The sequence below is a fragment of the Aotus nancymaae genome, unplaced genomic scaffold, assembly GCF_030222135.1.
Source record: "Aotus nancymaae isolate 86718 unplaced genomic scaffold, 86718_ANA_hifiasm-v0.15.2.pri h1tg000031l, whole genome shotgun sequence".
NCBI lineage: Eukaryota > Metazoa > Chordata > Mammalia > Primates > Aotidae > Aotus > Aotus nancymaae.
The window spans coordinates 6488628-6509890 of NW_026988444.1; the positions used below are offsets into that span (position 1 = coordinate 6488628).

The 21263-nt window shown below is 45.2% G+C and overlaps 1 protein-coding gene across 3 annotated transcripts in view; it reads left to right on the top strand.

Annotated features, from left to right (window-relative positions):
• The window catches only part of FARP2 (FERM, ARH/RhoGEF and pleckstrin domain protein 2), a 143489-nt gene that overhangs the window by 76784 nt on the left and 45442 nt on the right, over positions 1-21263 (top strand). For all 3 annotated transcript variants that reach the window (XM_064383440.1, XM_064383439.1, XM_064383441.1), the window contains exons 9-13: positions 5011-5106; positions 7724-7887; positions 8557-8625; positions 9411-9468; positions 13964-14219. In XM_064383440.1, the coding sequence (XP_064239510.1) occupies positions 5011-5106; positions 7724-7887; positions 8557-8625; positions 9411-9468; positions 13964-14219 (643 nt within the window). The remainder of the gene's footprint in view (positions 1-5010; positions 5107-7723; positions 7888-8556; positions 8626-9410; positions 9469-13963; positions 14220-21263) is intronic.

A 21263-nucleotide genomic window follows, 5' to 3' on the forward strand; every position in this document is an offset into this window, starting at 1 on the left:
GAAATTTTGAAGGAGGAAGCTTTACTTTGTAATATAAAAAATGTAGTTAAATTCACCATGGCCCAGCACGTGAGCAATACTTACATGACCAGTAATATAAATACTGAATTTAAATTTACCAGCAATTAGGAGAGTGTGGGAAGGGATAGGTGTGAGGTATTGGTGGTGGCAGAAGTTGAGGAGGCAAGATTTCAAAGTGGAAAAGTTTGGCTGTCATAAACCTGCTTTTCCGAAATATGGGTGAATGAACGGATGCATGAGAGCAAATCCCAGAAAGGCAGCCGAGAGGTGAAGCTGGTTCTGTCTGAGGAAGAGGACTTGATGTGGAGTGGGTGACCCTGAGCTCGCTGGCTTTGTTTCCAGTCTTGTAGTCTGTTTGGCATTTTCAGATATGCCATGGATTATTGGATGAATGCGAAAATGAAAGTAGGAGATTGTAGCATTCCACGGCTAACTCTGCAGCTTTGAAAGTGTTGTCTTAGTCTGTCAGGTCAGGATGCAGTAGATGAAAGCTGTAATTGTCCTTGGATTTTGTATTTATTTCTCCTTTTGTGACAGTTGTTAAGACCCTGGGATGTACAGTTGGCCCTCTGTATCCACAGGAAAATAAACAATAAAAAACAATACAGGCCCAGCACGGTGGCTCTGTACAATCCTAGCACTTTGGGAGGCCAAGGCTGGTGGATCGCCTGAGGTTGGGAGTTCAAGACCAGCCTGGCCAGCATGGTGAAACCCCATCTCTACTAAAAATACAAAAATTAGCTGGGCATGGTGGCAGGCATCTGTAATGTTGGCTACTCAGGAGGCTGAAGCAGGAGAATCATTTGAACCCAGGAGGCTGAGGTTGCAGTGAGCCAGGATTGAGCCATTACACTCCAGCCGGGGCAACAAGAATGAAACTCCATCTCAAAAAAAAAAAAAAAAAAAAAAAAATACGGTTTTTTTAAAAATACAAATTTAACACAGTACAGTAAAACTATTTACATGATGCTTATATTGTATTAGGTACATATGTAATCTAGAGATGATTTTATTAAAGTATACAGGAGGCCCTGCGTGGTAGCTCAAGCCTGTAATCCAGCACTTTGGGAGGCCAAGGCAAGAGAATCACCAGAGCCCAGGAGACCAGCCTTCTCTACAAAAAAATAAAGTACACAAGAGGGTGTGTGTAGGTTGTATACAAATACAACACCGTTTTCCATCAGGGACTTAAGATTTATAGATTTGGGTACTGGGATAGAGGGTCCTGGAACCAGTCCTCTACAGACAACTGTAGGAATGTCTTATTTGACCAGAAGGGAAAATGAAATTGAACAAGCAGCTGGAGCAGTTATGTGGGGGCCTGTGAGCTATTGTCAGCCCCCTTCTTGGGAGGCCTTCATCTCATGCCTTCATGGCAGGCCCTCAGTTTTTTAAGACTCTTTCCTGGTTATTAAATAATGTCTCGAGTTAGGGCTGTGAGGATTTTGTTTTGTTTCCTTTTGTTGATGTTCTGTTTTACTTTGTTTTTGAGAACACAGTTTAGGAGAGAAACTTTAAGAATGTAATTGAAAATCCTCCAATATTTTACTTTTTTTTTTTTTGAGATGGTGTCTCCCTTTCTTGCCCAGGCTGGAGTGCAGTAGTGCAGTCTCTGCTCACTGCAACCTCCACCTCTGCTCACTGCAACCTCTGCCTCCTGGGTTCAAGTGATTCTCCTGCCTCAGCCTCCCAAGTAGCTGGGATTACAGGCACTGGCCACCATGCCCAGCTGTTGTTTTTGTTTTTTGTTTTTTGTTTTAGTAGAGATGAGGTTTTGCCATGTTGGCCAGGCTGGTCTCAAACTCCTGATCTCAGGTGATCCACCAGCCTCAGCCTCCCAAAGTGCTGAGATTACAGGTGTGAGCACCTGGCCTTCAGTAGAAATTAGAATGACTTAGTGTTTGGGCAATATTTTGGGAAATAGGAAGCTTACATCCTCTTACATCCTTATTTAGACCCTTACATTTATATCGTGGCTTTGAGAACATCTAACTTAGGATTTTCTTTTAATTGAGATAAAATGTATATATCATAAAATTCACCATGTTAAAGTATACAGTTCAGTTGTTTTAGGATTTTTACACAGTTGTATTACCATCACTACTATCTAATTTTAGAACATTTTCGTCAACCCAGAAAGAGACCCTCATATTCTTTAGCAGTTATTCTACCAGCCCCCAGCAACCACTGATACACAGAACAGGCACCCATCAGGATGTTATTCCCTCTCTATGGATTTACCTATTCTAGATGTTTCCTATAAGTGGGGTCATATAACATGTGGCCTATTGTGTGTGGTGTTTTCTTGTTTCCAGGTTCACTCATGTGGTAGCATGTATCAGTGTCTGATTCCTTCTTATGGCTAAGGGGTTTGTTTTTTTCTTTGGTGCTGTCTCTGAGGGGACTGTGTTTCTCACTTTGCTGCCTCTCACACTGAGTTTGCAGATAAGAGTAAATGTTGGTGACATGAAGTGAAGACACTGAAATGCCCAAGCAGTGTCTCAAGATGTTTTTTAAATTTTATTTTGAAACCCACATAGAAAAGCTACACAAACAGCACGGAAAGATCCTGCTGGCCTTTACCTGAGATGCCATCTGCCTTTCACCAGTTGCCCCAGTGTTCTTTACTACAGAAGGTCCAATCTAGGAGCAAACGCTGTACCCAGGTGTTATGTCTGTCTGGTCTCTGCAGTCTGGAACATTCTTCCTTCTTTCCTTGGTTTTCATGACCTTAACATCTTGAAAGATTACAGGGCAGTCATTTTGTAGAATGTTTATGATACGTTATTGTCCAGTGCTTCCCCAGGATCAGACCCTGGGCTCACTGCTTAGGCGAGAAACTCCCAGAGTGATGATGTACCCTGATTCATATAGCACATAGGGTCCCTCTGTCCCACTGGTGGTGATGGTAACATCGATCACTTGGCCAAGATGATGGTTCCTAGCTTTTCTCTATACAGAGTTACTTCTGGCTAGGTAGTGGCTCATGCCTGTAGTCCCAACAGAGGCTGAGGCAGGAGGATCACTTAAGGCCGGGTGTTTGATGAGACCAGCCTGGGCAACATAGCAAGACCCCATCTCTACAAAAAAAAAACATTAAAAATAGAAAATTAAGATTGGTGTCTAGTGCCTGTAGTCCCAGCTGCTCCAGAGGCTGAGGCAGGATGATTGCTTGAGCCCAGCAGTTTGAGGCTTCAGTGAGCAAGACCTTATCTCTTAAGAAAAGTTACTTTTTATCCTTTGTAACGAAGTACTTTATGGAGATACTTTAAGACTAAGTAAATATCTTGTACCTCATCTCATTCACTTTCTAGTTAGGTCACTGTGATGGTTGCCCAGTGATGACTCTTTAAATCCCATTCTTCCTACTACTGGAAGGAAGAGTTTTCTCTCCATTTATTTAGTTTATGTCACTGTGGATTCATAGAGTCAAATCTGATACTTGATAATCTGTTGGTTTCATTATTTATTTTTATCTTTAACTTTCCCACATTTGGCCCAAGAGAGGCCCTTCAAGCTGTGTCCTTCTCATATGTCCTCTCATTTTGTGAGCACTTCTTTGCTTCCTTACAGAATAAGCCATGCCAGACTTGTTTTGTACTTTGCCTGCTTCACTGTGAAGTCAGCCATTTCCCCCTCAGAGCCCAGCTGTTTTAGTGAAGACTGGTGTTTGGAGACCAAGATCTATGTACTCAGTGTGCCCATTGCTTTTTGGGGTGCCACCACTCCTGGCCCTCTCAGTAGACAAGGCTACACATGTGTGCATACACCCACTCACCTCACATAACTCTATTTACCTCTTTGTCTGTCTGTATCTGCTGAGACCGGGAATTCCCATCATTTGCCCCTGTTACACTCTACCACTCTGTTCTAGCTTCAGGGAGAAACCCGACTACTCCCAGCCCTGCCCAGCCACTATCATTGCCCCTTCCAGACCATCCTCCTTGCAGGGTGAACTTCAAAAAATGTATAATATTAACATTGATTTAAAATGTTTGTAGTAAAACCTTATCAAAGAAATTAAATTAGCCAGGCATGGTGGGTCATGCCTGTGATCCCAGCACTTTGGGAGGTAAAGATGGACAGATCACCTGAGGTCAGGAGTTCAAGACCAGCCTGGCCAACATGGTGAAACCCCATCTCTATTAAAAATACAAAAATTAGCCAGGCATGGTGGCACACACCTATATTCCCAGTTATTCAGGAGGCTGAGGCAGGAGAATCGCCTGAACCCAGGAGGCAGAGGTTGCAGTCAGTGGAGATCACTCCACTGCACTCCAGCCTGGGTGATAGAATGACACTCTGTCTCAAAAAAAAAAAGGCTGCAAATCTTTCCATTTCTTCTTCTGATTCTCTATTTCCTATAAATATTTTAAACAATATGGGGAGATAAACAAGTCCAGGTATATATTCCGGGTGAATTGTTTCTTTTACATGATGTAAGGCCTCTCTCTCATGTGTTGTGTCTGAGGTTAATATTGCTACACCCGCTTTCTTTCGGTCAGTAGTTGTTGAGTATATCTTTTTCCATCTCTTTCAACATTTCAGTGTGTTCCAGATGTACCTTGAGTTTGACATCAGCCTGAGCAACATAGCAAGACCTCATCTCTACAAAAAAAATTTTAATAGAAAATTAGCCAGGATTGGTGTCTGGTGTCTGTAGTCCCAGCTACTCAGAGGCTGAGGCAGGACGATTTCTTGAGCCCAAGAGTTTGAGGCTGCAGTGAGCAGAGATTGCACCACTGCACTCTAGCCTAGGCAACAGAGCAAGACTCCATCTCAAAAAAAAAAAATTATCTTTCTAGAACAGATAGATAATATGTTTAGTTATTGACATTTTAAGTCAGAGCTATTTCAGATATAATGGTAAAATACCAAGTGGATTGCTGTGTTGTCAAGGATGTGACTTAAGCATTCCCTATTTCATGAGAAAGGGGATATGTGTTAGATTACAAATGTGCCACAAAGTGTCGGTCTCTTGTATTTCAGGGCACCACCAAAATCAACACTTTCAACTGGTCCAAGGTTCGTAAACTAAGCTTCAAGAGGAAAAGATTTCTTATCAAACTTCATCCAGAGGTTCACGTAAGTTTTATTTTGAGCTTGTTTGTTTGTTTGTTTTGCTTTTTTTGTTTGTTTGTTTTGAGATGGAGTTTTGCTCTTGTTGCCCAGGCTGGAGTGCGGTGGTATAATCTCGGCTCACCACAACCTCCACCTCCCGGGTTAAAGCAATTCTCCTGCCTCAGCCTCCGGAGTAGCTGGAATTACAGGCACGCACCACCATGCCCAGCTAATTTTGTATTTTTAGTAGAGATGGGGTTTCTCCATGTTGGTCAGGGTGGTCTTAAACTCCCGTCCTCAGGTGATCCGCCCGCCTTGGCCTCCCAAAGTGCTGGGATTACAGGCATGAGTCACCATGCCTGGCCTTGAGCATTTTTAATTCATAATTTATTCTGCCAAAACATAGCTACTTTGTAAATCATTTCAGCATGACGTACACAAGAACTCAAGGACAGGATTCAGGACTTAGGTCTGGAGGGTCTGAGCGCAGTCCTCCTAGCCAGTCTCACACTACCTCCCCCAGGAACTTCGTTACTCACATGTTGCTGGCTCAAAACCCCAGAGTTTCAGACTCAGTGGGTCTGGGATGAGCCCAAGAAGGTGCACATCTGACAAGCTCCCAGGGGCTGCTGAGAACCATGGTTAGTGGCGGCCTCTTTGTTCTTTAGGTAATGAAGCTGAAGAACAAAGTGTTCAAAATGATCTGAAGCCCTACAGCAATTGAGAGCTTCAGAATGAATTCAGGAGTGTCCCCAGTGTTCTCTGGTATCGTTCATTCAGAAATTGACCTTTGAATAGCTCTAAGTGTAGAAGCCTTGATTATCAGTAAGTAAATACTCCTTCTTTACTGACTACTAATTAATAAAGTAATTACATATGAATTTACTAAAATGAGTAAAAATGGAAAAAATAAATGCCTATGCAGTGTATTTGGTAAAATCCAGTATTTCTGGTTATTCAAAGATGTTCCAATTGCTGCATTTCCACTGTACAAAGGGCGTTCGAAAATAAAAAGTAGATTTGCCAAGCCATCGTGCGTTTGAAGCTTAAGAGATGGCCGTGCCTGTGTCAGCCTAGACACATTTTGGGTTATCAGAGTTTTAGAGCCCTTGGGCCAATTGGAAGAAAGGCTCTGCCTAAGCCTTTGAAGGCACTTGAGTAGGGGCTTTGTCACACACTGGGTTCACGTGCTATATGTAAGTATGTTTGCTTTTGGTAGCAGGCTTGAAAGTGGCTTTAATTATTTTAAGTATCTCTTCTGTGAATGAAAGGAAAGTGGAAGGAATGCCAAACACACATACAAAACACAAGTACAGACTGTTTTACTCTGTGAGTAAAAAACTGTTTCTTGCAGTTATTCTGAGATGATAGGGAACGTTCACCAAAGCAGCCCATAACTGTTTGTATCTGCACTTAGCAAAGTTACGTTTTACTTACTTAAATGCTTTTTTAAAAGACTAAATGAGGCCGGGCGCGGTGGCTCAAGCCTGTAATCCCAGCACTTTGGGAGGCCGAGGCGGGTGGATCACGAGGTCGAGAGATCGAGACCATCCTGGTCAACATTGTGAAACCCCGTCTCTATTAATACAAAAAAATTAGCTGGGCACGGTGGCGCGTGCCTGTAATCCCAGCTACTCAGGAGGCTGAGGCAGGAGAATTGCCTGAACCCAGGAGGCGGAGGTTGCGGTGAGCCGAGATCGCGCCATTGCACTCCAGCCTGGGTAACAAGAGCGAGACTCTGTCTCAAAAAAAAAAAAAAAAAAAAAAAAAGACTAAATGTAAGAATCAAAGTTTTACAGTCTTTGTGGAAGGTAATTGGGTAACATATCAGCAGGTTCAAAAATGTGCAGCCTTTGAGCTCAGATTTTCATTTCTAGCAGTTGATCTTAAGGAATAACTGTGAGAGAGAATCCAGTTTCTTCAGGGCTATATTTGTGGGTCTGAAAACTGCATGTCCTGGACATCTAAAATATCCTAGATTTTAAAAATATATACCATGTAGAAACAATTCAGTAATTATACACACACACACACACACACACACACACACACATCAGCTAGCATGAAAAATGCCATCCTTTGATAGGTGGAAAAAGTGTTTACAAAGATAAAATTCAGAATGTTGATAGTTGTGTGATTGTGGGTGACTTCATTTTTCTGCTGTTTCTACTATGAATATATATACTGTATTCCTCTTATCTTAATTAGGTAAATGGAACCAGAAGACTTTGTATACAATTTTTAGAAAAATCCTTCCCGGGCTGGGTGCAGTGGTGCACCCCTGTAATCCCAGTACTTTGGGAGGCTGAGGTTCTGGGCAGATCGCTTGGGCTCAGGAGTTCAAGACCAGCCTGGCCAACATGGGAAAACTCTTTCACTACAAAAAATACAAAAATCAGCTGGGCCTGATGGTGTGCGCCTGTAGTCCCAGCTACTAGGAGGTTGGAGGGGAGCAGCTGAAGTGGGATGATTGCTTGAGCCTGGGAGGTCAAGGGTGACAGAGCAAGATCCTGTCTCAAAAAAAATCCTTCCTAATTTTTAATTTTGACATTGCCTGCTGTGTGATCTGCTTCCTAAATGTACTTTCTCTTGTCCAGTACTTCACTCTTGAATTAATTAAACCTTTGTGTTCTGTTTCTAGGGACCTTACCAGGACACATTAGAATTTTTGTTGGGGAGTAGAGATGAATGTAAGAACTTCTGGAAGATTTGTGTGGAGTATCACACCTTTTTTAGACTTTTGGACCAGCCTAAGCCAAAAGCAAAAGCCGTCTTCTTCAGCCGAGGCTCCTCCTTCAGATACAGGTAGGGGCCATGCCGGGGGTTGCATGGGCCCCTCACTGATTTGTAAAGCTGAGAAAATAGATAATTCCTAGTCAAGAAAGAAATATTATAAAATGTTTCAGAGAATTACACACAAAGTGGAAGTATTGTGAAAGAATGACTAGAGGAAGCATATGAAATAAGATAGTGGGGAAAAAATAGGCTTTAAAAACTTTGCTCAGAAATTCAGTTATGCTTAGCTTACTAAAAACTATAACTTTAAAATATATATATTTATTGGCCCAGTGGCTCACGCCTGTAATCCCAATACTTTGGGAGGCCAAGGCAGGTGGATCATTTGAGGTCAGGAATTCAAGACTATCCTGACCAACATGGTGAAACCCCATCTCTACTAAAAATACAAAAATTAGCTGGGCGTGGTGGCGGGTGCCTGTAATCAAAGCCACTCAGGAGGCTGAGGCACGAGAATAGCTTGACCCCGGGAGGTGGAGATTGCAGTGAGCTGAGGTCGCACCACTGCACTCCAGCCTGAGCAGTAGAGCGAGACTCAGTCTCAAAAAATAAAATAAAATATATATGTGTATATTTATGAGAGAGGATGGGTAAATCTTTCTTTTCCTTTGTCTTTTACTCTGAAAAATTAATGCTGACTTACTGTTCTTTATTAAAAACCTAAACCTTTGTTCACAGTGGAAGAACTCAGAAACAACTAGTAGATTATTTCAGAGACACTGGAATGAAGAGACTTCCATATGAAAGGTAAGCTCTGGCCTTTATGATGTAAAATTTGTGCTTTTAAAATATATATATATAAAATAGAGAAAGAGAGAGAAGAGAGACTGGGTCTTGCTCTGGCCTGGGCTGGAGTACAGTGACGTGATCACAGCTTACTGCAGCCTCAGACTCCTGGGCTCAAGCAGTCCTCCACCTCAGCCTCCCGAGTATCTGGGACTGGGTGCACACCACCACCCCCTGGCTAATTTTTTTTTTTTTTCTGTAGAGGCAGCGTCTTGCTATGTCACCAGGCTGGTCTCAAACACGTGGGCTCAAGTAATCCTCCCACCTCAGCCTCCCAGAGTGCTGGGATTATAGGTGTAAGCCACCATGCCCAGCCTATTTTAAGTATTTTTAATCTTTACTTGAATAAAAGTCATTCAACTACATGAATGTATATTTTTATAGTTCAGTTTCAATTTTTTTAGAGAAAATGGGTTTGTAATATTTTTATACAGACATTGTATACACATAGAGATAATAATTTTTAGTTTTTACATAGGATAGTAAACTTTTAATCTGAAAATTCTTGTTTCCCTACATGTGGAATTTTTTTCTTTCAGTGTGGGTGTGTAATCTTACCTCTCTTGGGACCTGTTTTTTATTTGAATTCTTGTTTTCTGTTACCTTGCCCCTTTTTAGTTAGATACCTCTTAGCTACGTTTTCACGGGAGGTTTTCTTCATGGATGCAGTATGTGCTTGCTGCTTTAAAAACAGGTATTGAGAAGGGGAGGGTTTGGTTTCTCACAGCTCGTTCTCTGTTTTGCAGAAGGCACAGCAAGACTCACATGCCCATTCATGCTCTGACTGCAGACCTACCAAAACAGGTTAGTCTTTTCTGGTTAAAAACATAGGCAATAGTGGTTGCCTATACTCTTTTGGAAAATAATGTGTCAGTATTGTAACTGTCTTAAAATTAATCATATCATTTAATGCAGCAATTCTAATTCTGGGAACTCTGTTTTCGGAAAAGAGTCCTGAATAGAAAACCGACAGGGCAGTGGCTCATGCCTCTAATCCCAGCACGTTGGGAGGCAGAAGGATTGCTTAAGTCCAGGAGTTCAAGACCAGCCTGGGCAACATGGCGAAATCTGGTCTCTACAAAAAATACAAAAATTAGCCAGGAATGATGGTGGCACACTGGTAGTGTCAGCTACTCAGGGAACTAAGATGGAAGAATGGCTTGAGCCCAGAAGTCAGGGCTACAGTGAGCCGAGATAGTGCCACTGCACTCCAGCCTGGATGACAGCAAGATCCCATCTCAAATCAAAAGAGAGAAAGCCTGTGTATTGAGATGTGCATCACAGTGTTGCATGCAGTAATACACCACAAAATCCTGATAGCTCTCATCTGTGCCAGATGACTTACTAGCTGTGTTTTTAGCTGTATTCACTTAGCAGGATTTTTTGTTAACCACTAAGAGCATGGCTTCAAAAGAGTATGTGGTAGCATGGGGAAATTCTTGCCGTTATGTTACAGATGAAAACCAGGAAACAAATTTATACCTATATGTCTTTCACATGATTGCAACTACCAAAACAAAGATACACATACCAACTCTCACAGACGCTTCATACAAAAACACTTAGGAGAATGTCCCAGAATGTGACAACAGCTGTTCCGTGCCCCTGTGACGGGACGTCAGCAACCTCGTCATGTTCCAGGTCTTCACTGCAGTCCCTTCCCGTGTTTATGTTGGCATGTTGACGTCCACATGCAAGCATATTTTTACGTAGAATCTTGCCTGTTTTGTTTTGTTTTTCCCAGACAAAATCTTATTCTCTTGCCCAAGCTGGAGTGCAGTGGCATAATCTAGGCTCACTGCAACCTCTGCCTCCTGGGTTCAAGCAATTCTCATTCCTCAGCCTCCTGAGTAGCTGGGATTATAGGTACACACCTCCATGCCTGGCTGATTTTTGTGTTTTTCGGTACAGATGAGGTTTCACCACGTCAGCCAGGCTGGTCTCGAACTCCTGGCCTCAAGTGATACGCCTGCCTTGGCCTCCCAATGTGCCGGAATTATAGACGTGAGCCACTGCGCCCCATCAGAATCTTACATTTTTTATATAACATACAGCTTTTTCTTCATGGTTCTATCATTTCATATTTATAATTCTTATCTCTGCACAATGTTAATTTTTTTAATGGGTTGTCATTTATACTGTCATAGGACTTCAGGAGCTATACTTGCTCCTCATTATATTAAAGCTCATGTAAGCTGGGCACAGTGGCTCACACCCATAATCCCAACTAATCAGGAGGCTGAGGCTGGAGGACTGCTTGAAGCCAGGTGTTCGAGACCAGTCTGGACAACATAGTGAGACCCATCTATCGGAAAACTTTTTTTGAATTAGCCAGGTGTGGTGGCACCCAGCTGTAGTTCCAGCTACTTGGGAGGCTGAGGTATGAGGATCACTTGAGCCCAGGAGTTCAAGGCACTGCAGTGAGACACAATGCACCACTGTACTCCAGACTAGGCAACAGAGTGAGAATGTCTCAAAAAAAAAAAAAAAAAAAAAGCTCATAGTATCCCAGTGTTTTTTCATCATTGGTATTTGACGTCAAAACCTTCTTAAACTATTTTTCTTCTTTCTTTCTTTTTTTTAAGACGGAGTCTCACTCTGTCGCCCAGGCTGGAGTGCAATGGTGCAGTCTTGGCTCACTGCAACCTCCGCCTCCCGGGTTCAAGTGATTCTCCTGCCTCAGCCTCCCAAGTAGCTGGGATTATAGACACCCACCACCACACCCAGCTAATTTTTGTATTTTTAGTAAAGACAGGGTTTCACCATGGTGGCCTGGCTGGTCTCGAACTCCTGACCTTGTGATCTGCCCACCTCAGCTTCCCAAAGTCCTGGGATTACAGGTGTGAGCTACCGTGCCCAGCCAACCTTCTTAAACTCTTTTAGGTATGTTTCCTCTTTAGAAATTTCTCGTTAAATCAATTCCATTAAAATTAAAAAGTATTTTTAATTGTTCCTTTACAAAGTTTGATTTTTTTTTTTTTTTTTGAGACAGGATCTCACTCTGTCTTACAGGCTGCATGATTACAGCTCATTGCAGCCTCCACCTCCCAGGCTCAGGTGATCCTTCCACCTCTGCCTCCCAAGTGGCTAATACTACAGGCCTGTGCCACCACACCCAGCTAATTTTGTATTTTTTTGTAGAGATAGGGTCTTACCAGGTTGCCCAGGCTGGTCTCAAACTCCTGGGCTCAAGGATCCTTCTGCTTCAGCCTCCAAAAATGTTGGGAGTACAGGCATGAGACACCACACCCAGCCACAAAGTTAGAATTTAATGTCAAGATAAGAATCATCTAAAAGTTACCTTTAAGTCCATGCACAATGACTCACACCTGTAATCCTAGCACTTTGGGAGTCTGAGGCAGGCAGATCACCTGAGGTCAAGAATTCAAGACCAACCTGGCCAACATGGTGAAACCCCGGCTTAATATAGTATAAAAATTAGCCAGACATGATGGCAGGTGCCCATAATCCCAGCTACTTGGGAGGCTGAGGCAGGAGAATTATTTGAACCTGGGAGGTAGAGGTTGCAGTGAGCTGAGATGGAGCCATTGCACTCCAGCCCGAGCGACAAGAACGAAACTCCATCAATAAATAAATAAATAAATAAATGTTACCTTTAAGCTTTCAGTTCTCTTCCATTCCATTTTAAAAGCCACACAAGGATATTGAATATGGTTGAATAATTGAGAAAAAGTGGTATGATCAGCATTTGAAAACAGGTTAATCTCATGGACTGTTACCTACTATTTTGTTTCTGAAAGGCTAGTAACTAGGCCTTCTACCATTGCATTTGCACGTTCTACATGTGGTAACGCATGCATGTGTATATTGCCTGTGTACGTATTGCACAAAAATTTATCCAGTTGTGTTTGGTAACATTTTGGTCTGACCACACTCTTAACAACGTGGCCTGTGTATATATAGTAAGGGATGTTCTCGAAGTGTGACTGCATCCTGTGATAGCACACATGAGGAGTGACACTTAGCGAGTAGAGAGGGCTCAGCCGTGTCCCTGTGTGTGGAACCATGCAGGGAGGATGTGTTAGGGCACCTCTGGAGTAGCAGGTGATCCTGCATAGCCACTTGCCATCTGGCCCTGGCCCCTCAGCATTTCCTTATCCTGCTTGGGAGCCACTTCTCCCTCAGACTTGTGGCTACTCCAGTGCTTTTGAAAGGCCCCAAGGCTCCTGTGCCACTGTCGTTGGCAAAGGGCATCCTACGCAGTGACCCTCAACCTTCCGTTGCATGTATGAGTGGACTGGAGTGTGTCCCAACTCCCTGGTGATGATGCATCTCTGACAGATGAGTGTGCATTCCTGTAGAACTTGGACTGGTTACTTAGCTGTCAGTGCTGTGGTTTAGGGTTCTGTGGCTGAGTGTAATGGCTCCTCCCCTCTCCAGCTATATTTTACTCCTCAACAAAACTATGAATCCCCTGGCAATAGGATGCCAGGGAGATATGAACCACGTGTCATTAGGTTCTGCAAGATGGAAGTTTTCTTGGCAGGGCGTGGTGGCATGCACCTGGAATCCAAGCACTTTGGAAGGCCAAAATGGGTGAATCGCTTGAGGCCAGGAGTTTAAGCTATGATGGCACCACTGCACTTTACCCTGGACAACAGAGCAAGACCCTGTCTCTCAAAAAATAAAAATAAGGGCACTGAACTCCACTCTGGGCAATAGAGCAAGACCCTGTCTCTAAAAAAGTAAAAATAAGGCCCAGCACAGTGGCTCATGCCTGTAATCCCAGCACTTTGGGAGGCTGAGGCAGGTAGATTATGAGGTCAGGAGTTCGAGACCAGCCTGGCCAATATGGTGAAACCCTGTCCCTCCTAAAAATATAAAAACTAAGCCCAGCATGGTGGCAGCGCCTATACTCCCAGCTACTCAGGAGGCTGAGTCAGAATGGCTTGAACCTGGGAAGCAGAGGTTGCAGTGAGCCAAGATCGCACCACTGCACTCCAGCCTGGGCGACAGAGCAAGATGCTATCTCAAAAAATAATAATGAAAATTAAAAATTTTAATTTAATTTAAAAAACCTTATTGTGGATATTTCATGTCATAATAAGAGAAAGAACAGAATTGTAAGGGTTTATAAGCACATGATCCAGGGTTGATTTGCAATGCTATTTTACAAATCTTCAGTTCTACAAGGGAAAGTCTGGTGAATTGCCCCTTTTCATAAAAGCCGTAATAGAAATGTGTGGATGCCCTAAGTCAGGCCCAGTTGGCTTTGCAACTTCTAGAGGTAATTTGTAATTTTATATCCTTTTTTTCATTTCTTAATTTTGATTCCCAGAGCATCTCATTCACCGAGGGACTGAGGACCCCTGCCTCCCCATCTTCAACGAATGCCTCCTTTTACCCTCTCTCTCACTCCACTTTGGTCCCCGCTGGCCTGCCAGAGTTTAAGGACAGCAGCAGCTCTCTCACAGATCCTCAGGTTTCCTACGTCAAGAGTTCAGCTGCAGAGAGGAGCAGTGGAGCGGTGGCTGGAGGCCCCGACACACCATCGGCCCAGCCCCTCAGGGCCCCCGCACTCCAGCCTGGTCCAGGTGTCGGGTTTTGTCATGTTGTGAGCAGCTGTGGTTCTGTCCGTCCTGGGGGGCAGAGTTTTGGTGCCTTAGCCCTAGACACAGGGAGGGCTGGGAGGGAGCACAGAGCTGCTTGTAAAAATGACAATGGTGGGGATGACTTTACCACAGGCTCATTCCCTTCCAGTGGGGAGCACCAGTGTGACCGGCAGTGCCGTGGGGGGCCCCCTGCTTTCACATTGACAAATGCCCAGCTGCAGGTGTCTGAGGAGTTCATAGACGATGACCCGGCAGACATCTCTTTCTTTGCTGGAGGCTCGGAGGCATTTTCTTTTCCTTACGGCTCTGTAGTCTCACAGGAACCTCAGGCCTCTGCCCAGCCTCTGGTGGCCCCTCCTTTGTGTGGGCTTCCAGGGTCTGCTCAGTCCAGCCCAGACAGGTACTCCACTGAGGCAGTAGACATGAACACAGAAGATGATTTTGCATTTGAGGAAGAAAGTGACTTCAATGGCAACGCACACCCCTCAGACACCTCGGAGCTATTTGAGGTGAAGGCACAGGCCAGCCGGATGCAGCGCCTGCTGGGTCCTTCTGAGACCAGCTCACTGAGGAACAGCCAGTCTGAAAACAGCTCCCTCAATAACATGCCGCTACGTGGTGGGCTGTTTTTGCACACATGCAGCTCGGCCAATCAGTCTGAGGCCAGCTCCATGGTCAACTTCCCGGCCTACTCAGTCCGCTCCGAGTCCAGCTCGGCCTTCCAGTTCTCTGACATCATCGACCAGTTAGAGCAGCTCAGCTACCCGCCCACGACGGCCGAGGACTCCAGCAGCACAGAGTCAGACTCGTGGGACTCTGAAACCGAGGCCCCCCTAGACATTAGCCTTTTCTTCAGCAACCCTTTTGCACAGACAAGTGGAGAAAGAGTCCCTTTTGATTTACAGAACAATTTAAAGAATTTGACTCCAGGAGAGCAAGTAGATAAAAACCTGTCTTGACCACTCTGGGTTCCTTTCCAAGGCACCCACTCACCACGCTGTGCAGTTTAGAGCTCAGAATCGTTCGGTTTAAACATAGAAAGTGATTTTGATTTCATGGCTACGTATTCAATTTTTTTTAATTTCCTGATTTATTATACTTTTTTGAATGTCAAAAAATTTGGCCTTTCACTTGGAATGACGTTAAATCTATACATCCAGTCTTAACTCTGAATACTCCAGCCAGTCCTCCTAGAGTCCCGATAAATTGGTCTTTGTAGCTTGTGTTTTTTGGAATCAAGTATTTTTGATTCAAGTGAAAACTGGTGCTATACATTCTGAATGTTGCACAGTTCTGTTCATGTTACTCTTCGGTAGAATTTGTGGATCACACTATTGATGCTGCTTTTTAAGATGAGCCATGCCGCCTGTAATTAACTAGGAGACGGGTTTTGTCTCTCATCCAGCCACTGCACTGCACAAAACGTTGAGTATGCCTCTACAGAGTCCTAGCCCTGGGAAAGATGGCATAGGCCATGGCCTCCTGTGTGCTCTGGTCAAACCGTGGGGCTCTGAGACCAAGGCTCCCTAGACCTTAGCCTTTTCTTCAGCAACCCTTTTGCACAGACAAGTAGAGAAAGAGTCCCACTGGGACTCTGGGAGGACAGTCTTCTGCTGCACTGGGGTTGGGGGTAAGGGAGTGCCTGGAACTGTCCCAGTGCCAAAGGCACCGTGTCGTTTTTTTTTTCCACTTTTTTTTAAAGGTGGCAGAGGGACACTGCCTCATTATTGACTTGAGACCCAGAAATAGTGCTGTGTGTAGGTAGAGGTCTTGGAGAGGCGCTGGTTTAAAATGCACTTAGGTAAGTTTGAGCTGTTTTCTTCTCTTCAGCTTAGTTGGGAGTATAGAAGATACATGGTTGCAAACAAAGCAAAATCAGACCCACCGTGGGCATCATTCTGTCCAGGGCAGGGGGAAGGGTCCCAAGGGCAGGTGGGCCGAGGTGGCCCTCCCCACCCATCCTGCATACCCTCTCACACACACCAGGTGCCGTGGGACCTGCTGGGGACCACACGGAGAGCTTCTCGGTCTAAACCACCGTGAAAGTCAAGGCTGATGTTTGTGGCACAGAATGGGCAGGGACGTCATGGGGAAAGCATTGCCATGCAGCTCAGCACCCACAAGTGCCGGGCTCGGGCCAGGCCTTAGGTGACACTGTGGAATTTGTCAAGTCCCCAGATAGGGTTTGGGGGTTTGATTGCTTTTCCTTTCTGATCTTACCTAGTAGTGCAGTACCACATTGAAAATGTAATTCTCTTCCCAGAATGTCTCGTGGAAACTTTAAACATTCATTTCTGTTCACACAGTAAGATCTCTGACGTTTTGCCTGGTTGGATTTACTGTGACCTCACAGGGACCGTGTGGCTTAGGTGTCTGAGGCTTCGAGGGCGTCTTGCAAGGGCTGGTTTTCCTTTTCTCGTCGGTGTCGGCTGGATGCCAGCAGGGGTTTTGCGGCTGACCACATCGGGCAGTTTCCCATCTTCGCAGCTTTGCTGTACCGAATCCGCAGCCCCGTCATTCTGCTTACGCAGCTAGAACTCAGTCGGGGTAGTTGTCATCCATTCTCTCCCTGGTAGTTTAGACCTACCTTCCTAACGCTCTGGGGGCCACTGGGCACAGCCGTCTACACTGGCTAGCAAACACCTGTGAAAAGCTGCGGCAGAGGCGCGGCAGTGAACCTGGGTGGGGTCAGGACTGGACTGTTAGGGAGATTCTGCTTTTCTTACTGTCACTCCAAAAATAAACCTTGGATTTGTGCAGTGGGGAGAAATTAGCATAGATTACATTTAAAATGTTTTCCTAAACCTTAGTGTTCGTACGGTAGCTGATGGCTCCTCTCCCCTTCATCAGTGTGCCTGATGACTGTCCTTGCCGATGCTGTGAACTAACAAAGTTGTCTTTTTGTTTTTTTTTTTTTTTTTTTTTTTTTGAGGCGGAGTTTCGCTCTTGATACCCAGGCTGGAGTGCAATGGCGCGATCTCGGCTCACCGCAACCTCCGCCTCCTGGGTTCAGGCAATTCTCCTGCCTCAGCCTCCTGAGTAGCTGGGATTACAGGCACGCGCCACCGTGCCCAGCTAATTTTTTGTATTAGTAGAGACGGGGTTTCACCATGTTGACCAGGATGGTCTCGATCTCTTGACCTCGTGATCCACCCGCCTCGGCCTCCCAAAGTGCTGGGATTACAGGCTTGAGCCACCGCGCCCGGCCGTCTTTTTGTTTTTAAGGGAACCACCCTGGCGTCTGGACAGCAGGTCAGGTTTGGGTAGTTTTGAGTCAGCACTGCTGTGGGGCAGGGGTGGCCGCTCCCTGGTAAAGCTAATGCTGTGGAAGCTGGAATGCTCCTTCCTGGGGAGTGGGATCATGCCCCCGGGCAGAGGTATCTCTTCACTCCCTCGTGTGCAAGATTCTGAATAAGTTTTCTTCTCAGGCATCTTCAACTAGGCCTCCTATAAAATCTATCTTGTAGTTTTTGGTTTTTGTTAATGGAACCTCACTTTCTAGCAGTAATTTTTTAGTTTTTTATTTAGGAAGTTTTCAAAATATACAAAAGCAGGAAGAATATAAGGAACCCCATCACCTCAAATTCAGTGTTACCGACACTCGACCCTGCTTGCCCTATCTCTGCCTTTCTTTTTTCCTTCTTATTTTGTTGCTATAGTATTTTATTATTACTTTTTTGTAGAGACAGGGTCTCACTCCTGTCACCCAGGCTGGAGTATGGTGACACAATCGCATCTCACTGCAACCTCAACCTCCTGGGCTCAAGCCGTCCTCCCACCTCAGCCTCCATAGTTGCTGGGACTACAGGCACACACCACTGTGCCCAGCTACTTTTTAAAATTTTGTGGCAATAGGGCCTCTCTCTGTTGCCCAGGATGGTCTTGAACTCCTAGGCTTAAGCAGTCCTGCCTGAGCCTCCCAAAGTGTGGAATTGCAGGCATAAGCCTGGGTGCTAGAGTGAGATCTGTCTCAAAAAAAAAAAAAAAAAAAAAATCAAGGCTTTCTTATGAGTTACTGCTCACAGCCCTCCTGCCCCTTTCTCTTTTGAGTGGGTTGTAATGTCCACCCAGAGGGGATTTAGAAACGGAAGGGAAGGCGAGAGTGTAGGCACCATGACTTTAGAACCATAAGGAAGACACTTCCCACTACAGATTATGTCTTTGCACCTGCTACAGTTAGTGAAGCTCTGACGTTGCTCTTTTCCGCCTTAACAAGACAGTCGAGTGGTAGCAAAACACCCAGAGCCGTTCAGCCCAAGGCCGTGGTGCCCTGCCTCAGCACTGGGCCTGCTTGGTTTCTGCTTTGTGCTGTGCGGCTCTTCCCCAAGCCTGTGTGTTGGGTAGTGCACAGCCTGAGAGGGGTGGCCTGATAAACCCTGAAATTGAAGGAAGTATGCAGATTTGACCCCGCGCTCCTGGAAGTGCCTGGAGACAGCTCACTGAACGTGTGAGGTCAAAGTGCCTGCAGAATGTTGACAGTTCTCAGTCTGTTGATCTCCTCAGTTACATCCAGACCCTTGAAACTGCACAGCTGTCATGCTCCACCTGTAGTCTCAGGCAGGGCGCATCAGGGGCTGCACTGGTAGCTGCCAGGAGGACTTACCTGTGGGTCACCATCATAGCCAGGTGTATCCACTCAGAGGGGATGCACCCCTATAGCAATCCCCTACAGTGAGAGGCTACCAGCAGGCAATGCCTGTTGTACCCAGTAAGTCTACCACTATTTTATACTCTGCTTTAGGTAGAATATTTATTTTTATTAGCTATCAAACTTTTTTTGTATTTAAGTTTCCAAAAGTCCAGGTACTTTAGGCCAATGTATAAATATTCCAAGTCTAACAGTAGCATAGTTATATGTTAATACAACGGACTATACAAAAAATATGTAACAGTGTATACTTTGTAATTTTTCAGATCACTAGGTATTGATACGTGCCTTTTTTATATTACCAAGAGATTCTCTAAATATGGAATTAGATTAGGATTCTCTGCCCCAGTTAACACACATTTTTAAATTAGTACTGATGATCAACGAATGGACGATAGCATACCAAAAAAAAGAATTTAATATGAAAAACTTTTAAACCTGTTGGTTAAGTCATTCCCATTATTGTCATTTTGCTGAGGGTGACTTGGTCCTTTCTAATTGCTTTGGTGTGTGGGTATGTTCTGGTTGTCAGTGCAAGCTCCTCTGCCATGCCACTGCTCTGAGGAGTAATTGTAGCACTTCACGTGTGCTGTGGTTGTGATCACATGGTGACACACGTAGCATATGTGTTCCTGGCTGTTGTGTGTTGATGTGACATTTGATGCCAATACATATGTCTTCAAGGTACACTTGTTCCCTTACAGCTCGTGGAACATCAAAAAGGAAATTCATTGCTGGAAAAATTATTTCATAGACAAAAATGTCAGTGTCCTCTTGGGGGCTTAGAGTTGAAAATATTTGTATAGATTTGGTTCTCAAATCCACAGAATTAAATCTGCTGTGGTCTCCCTTTGGTGCTCATCTGGGGGCCATGCATGTGGAAGATTCTGTCACAGGCGGCTGGGATGCGGGCAGATGCTGTTAGCCTCCCTCTCCACGCGTTGGGCCATGCCTGACGTGTCGTTCAGGGAGACGCCATCTTCTGCATGAAAACAATTGCGTTCCCCTAGGAAATGAAAAAGTGAGCTGGAATTTCCTTATACATTTGAACTTGTTTATTTTTTAAAGACATTTTTGTTGTCTGGTTTGTGGTACTTATAAAATTTGTTTTCCATTGAAATTGCCATTTATAAATTTGCAGATATGTACTAATTTAGAATTTTTAATTGTTCAATAAAATAAGGAAATATTTACTATGAATTTTTAAATGGGTATTTAGCTTCTTTCCCTCTGCTTTTAGTTGTGATTTATATGTTAAAGATTATTTTACATATTAATCCCTGAAGCAGCTGCATACTTTTTACAGCACTGTCACTGACATCTTCATAGGCCTCTGAGCAGCAAACAGGCGCCAGGCGCCATGACTGTCGTGCAGCTTCTCTTACTTGACGTGGGTGATGTCGTCTCTGTGGAAGGCCAGCAGGGAAGGCGCCTCGCTGCTTCTCGGTCTCAGCTGTGTCAGTGCTTCCTGCTCTCGCTGGTGTGGGCTGCGAGGCCTGCACAGCGGAGCTGGGTGTGGGGAGGATCTGCAGCGCAGGCCCGCACCGCACCGCACCCCACGGGGCTGGCCTCGTGTCCTTGCACTTTTACCGTGCGCAGAACGGACGCTGTTGGCTTCTTAATTCTGAAAATGAGGCTGTTATTGCCTGTTTTTTCTGCAGTCAGCTGGAACGCACCCTGTAAATTATAAGGGAGGACGTGAACAAGAGACCCCTGCCCCTGAGTTCGGCAGCTCTGCACGTTCTGGGCAGGGCTTTACTCCACTCTGAGCTTGAGTTTCCCATTCGGCCAACACGAATTTCTGCTGCCTCCATGGAGCGTCCACACCTCTCTAGCCCCACACACACCTTAGGGGGAGGGGGCTTTGCATGCTGCCTCCTGCTTTTGAGCCCTTTGAGGATAGGCTCCTCACCTTACCCTTTGGGGAGCTTGGAGCAGCACAGAGCTGCAGCTACTGATGTCAGGCGCCTCTGGGAAGGTGGTGGTGCCTCCCTGGGGCTCTAAGGCACCTGCTGCCCAGTGGGCAGGGTGGGCAGTGAGCACCTGTGGCCAGGGTAGGAGGCACCTGGCAGTAAGCCCTTCCTGGAGCTCAGCAATTGTACCTGCCACACCAGAGCAGAGGGGCTGTGGCAGCAACGTGTTCTAGAAGGGCACTGGCGGAACAAATTCATGGGTCTCCTCGGAGCCATGGGCGAGTAGTTACTTCCCCTTAGAGGAGAGGGGAATGAGTCCCAGGGCCTCGCTCACCCCCAGCATGTGCCGGCCCTGCTCCCTGACCAACACCCTCCTGCTCCTGGGGCCACCCATGCCCAGTACCCACTGCCTGAGGGTGAAGCGGGAGGCACCTGGGTACATAAATCCTGATTTCAAGAGACTGC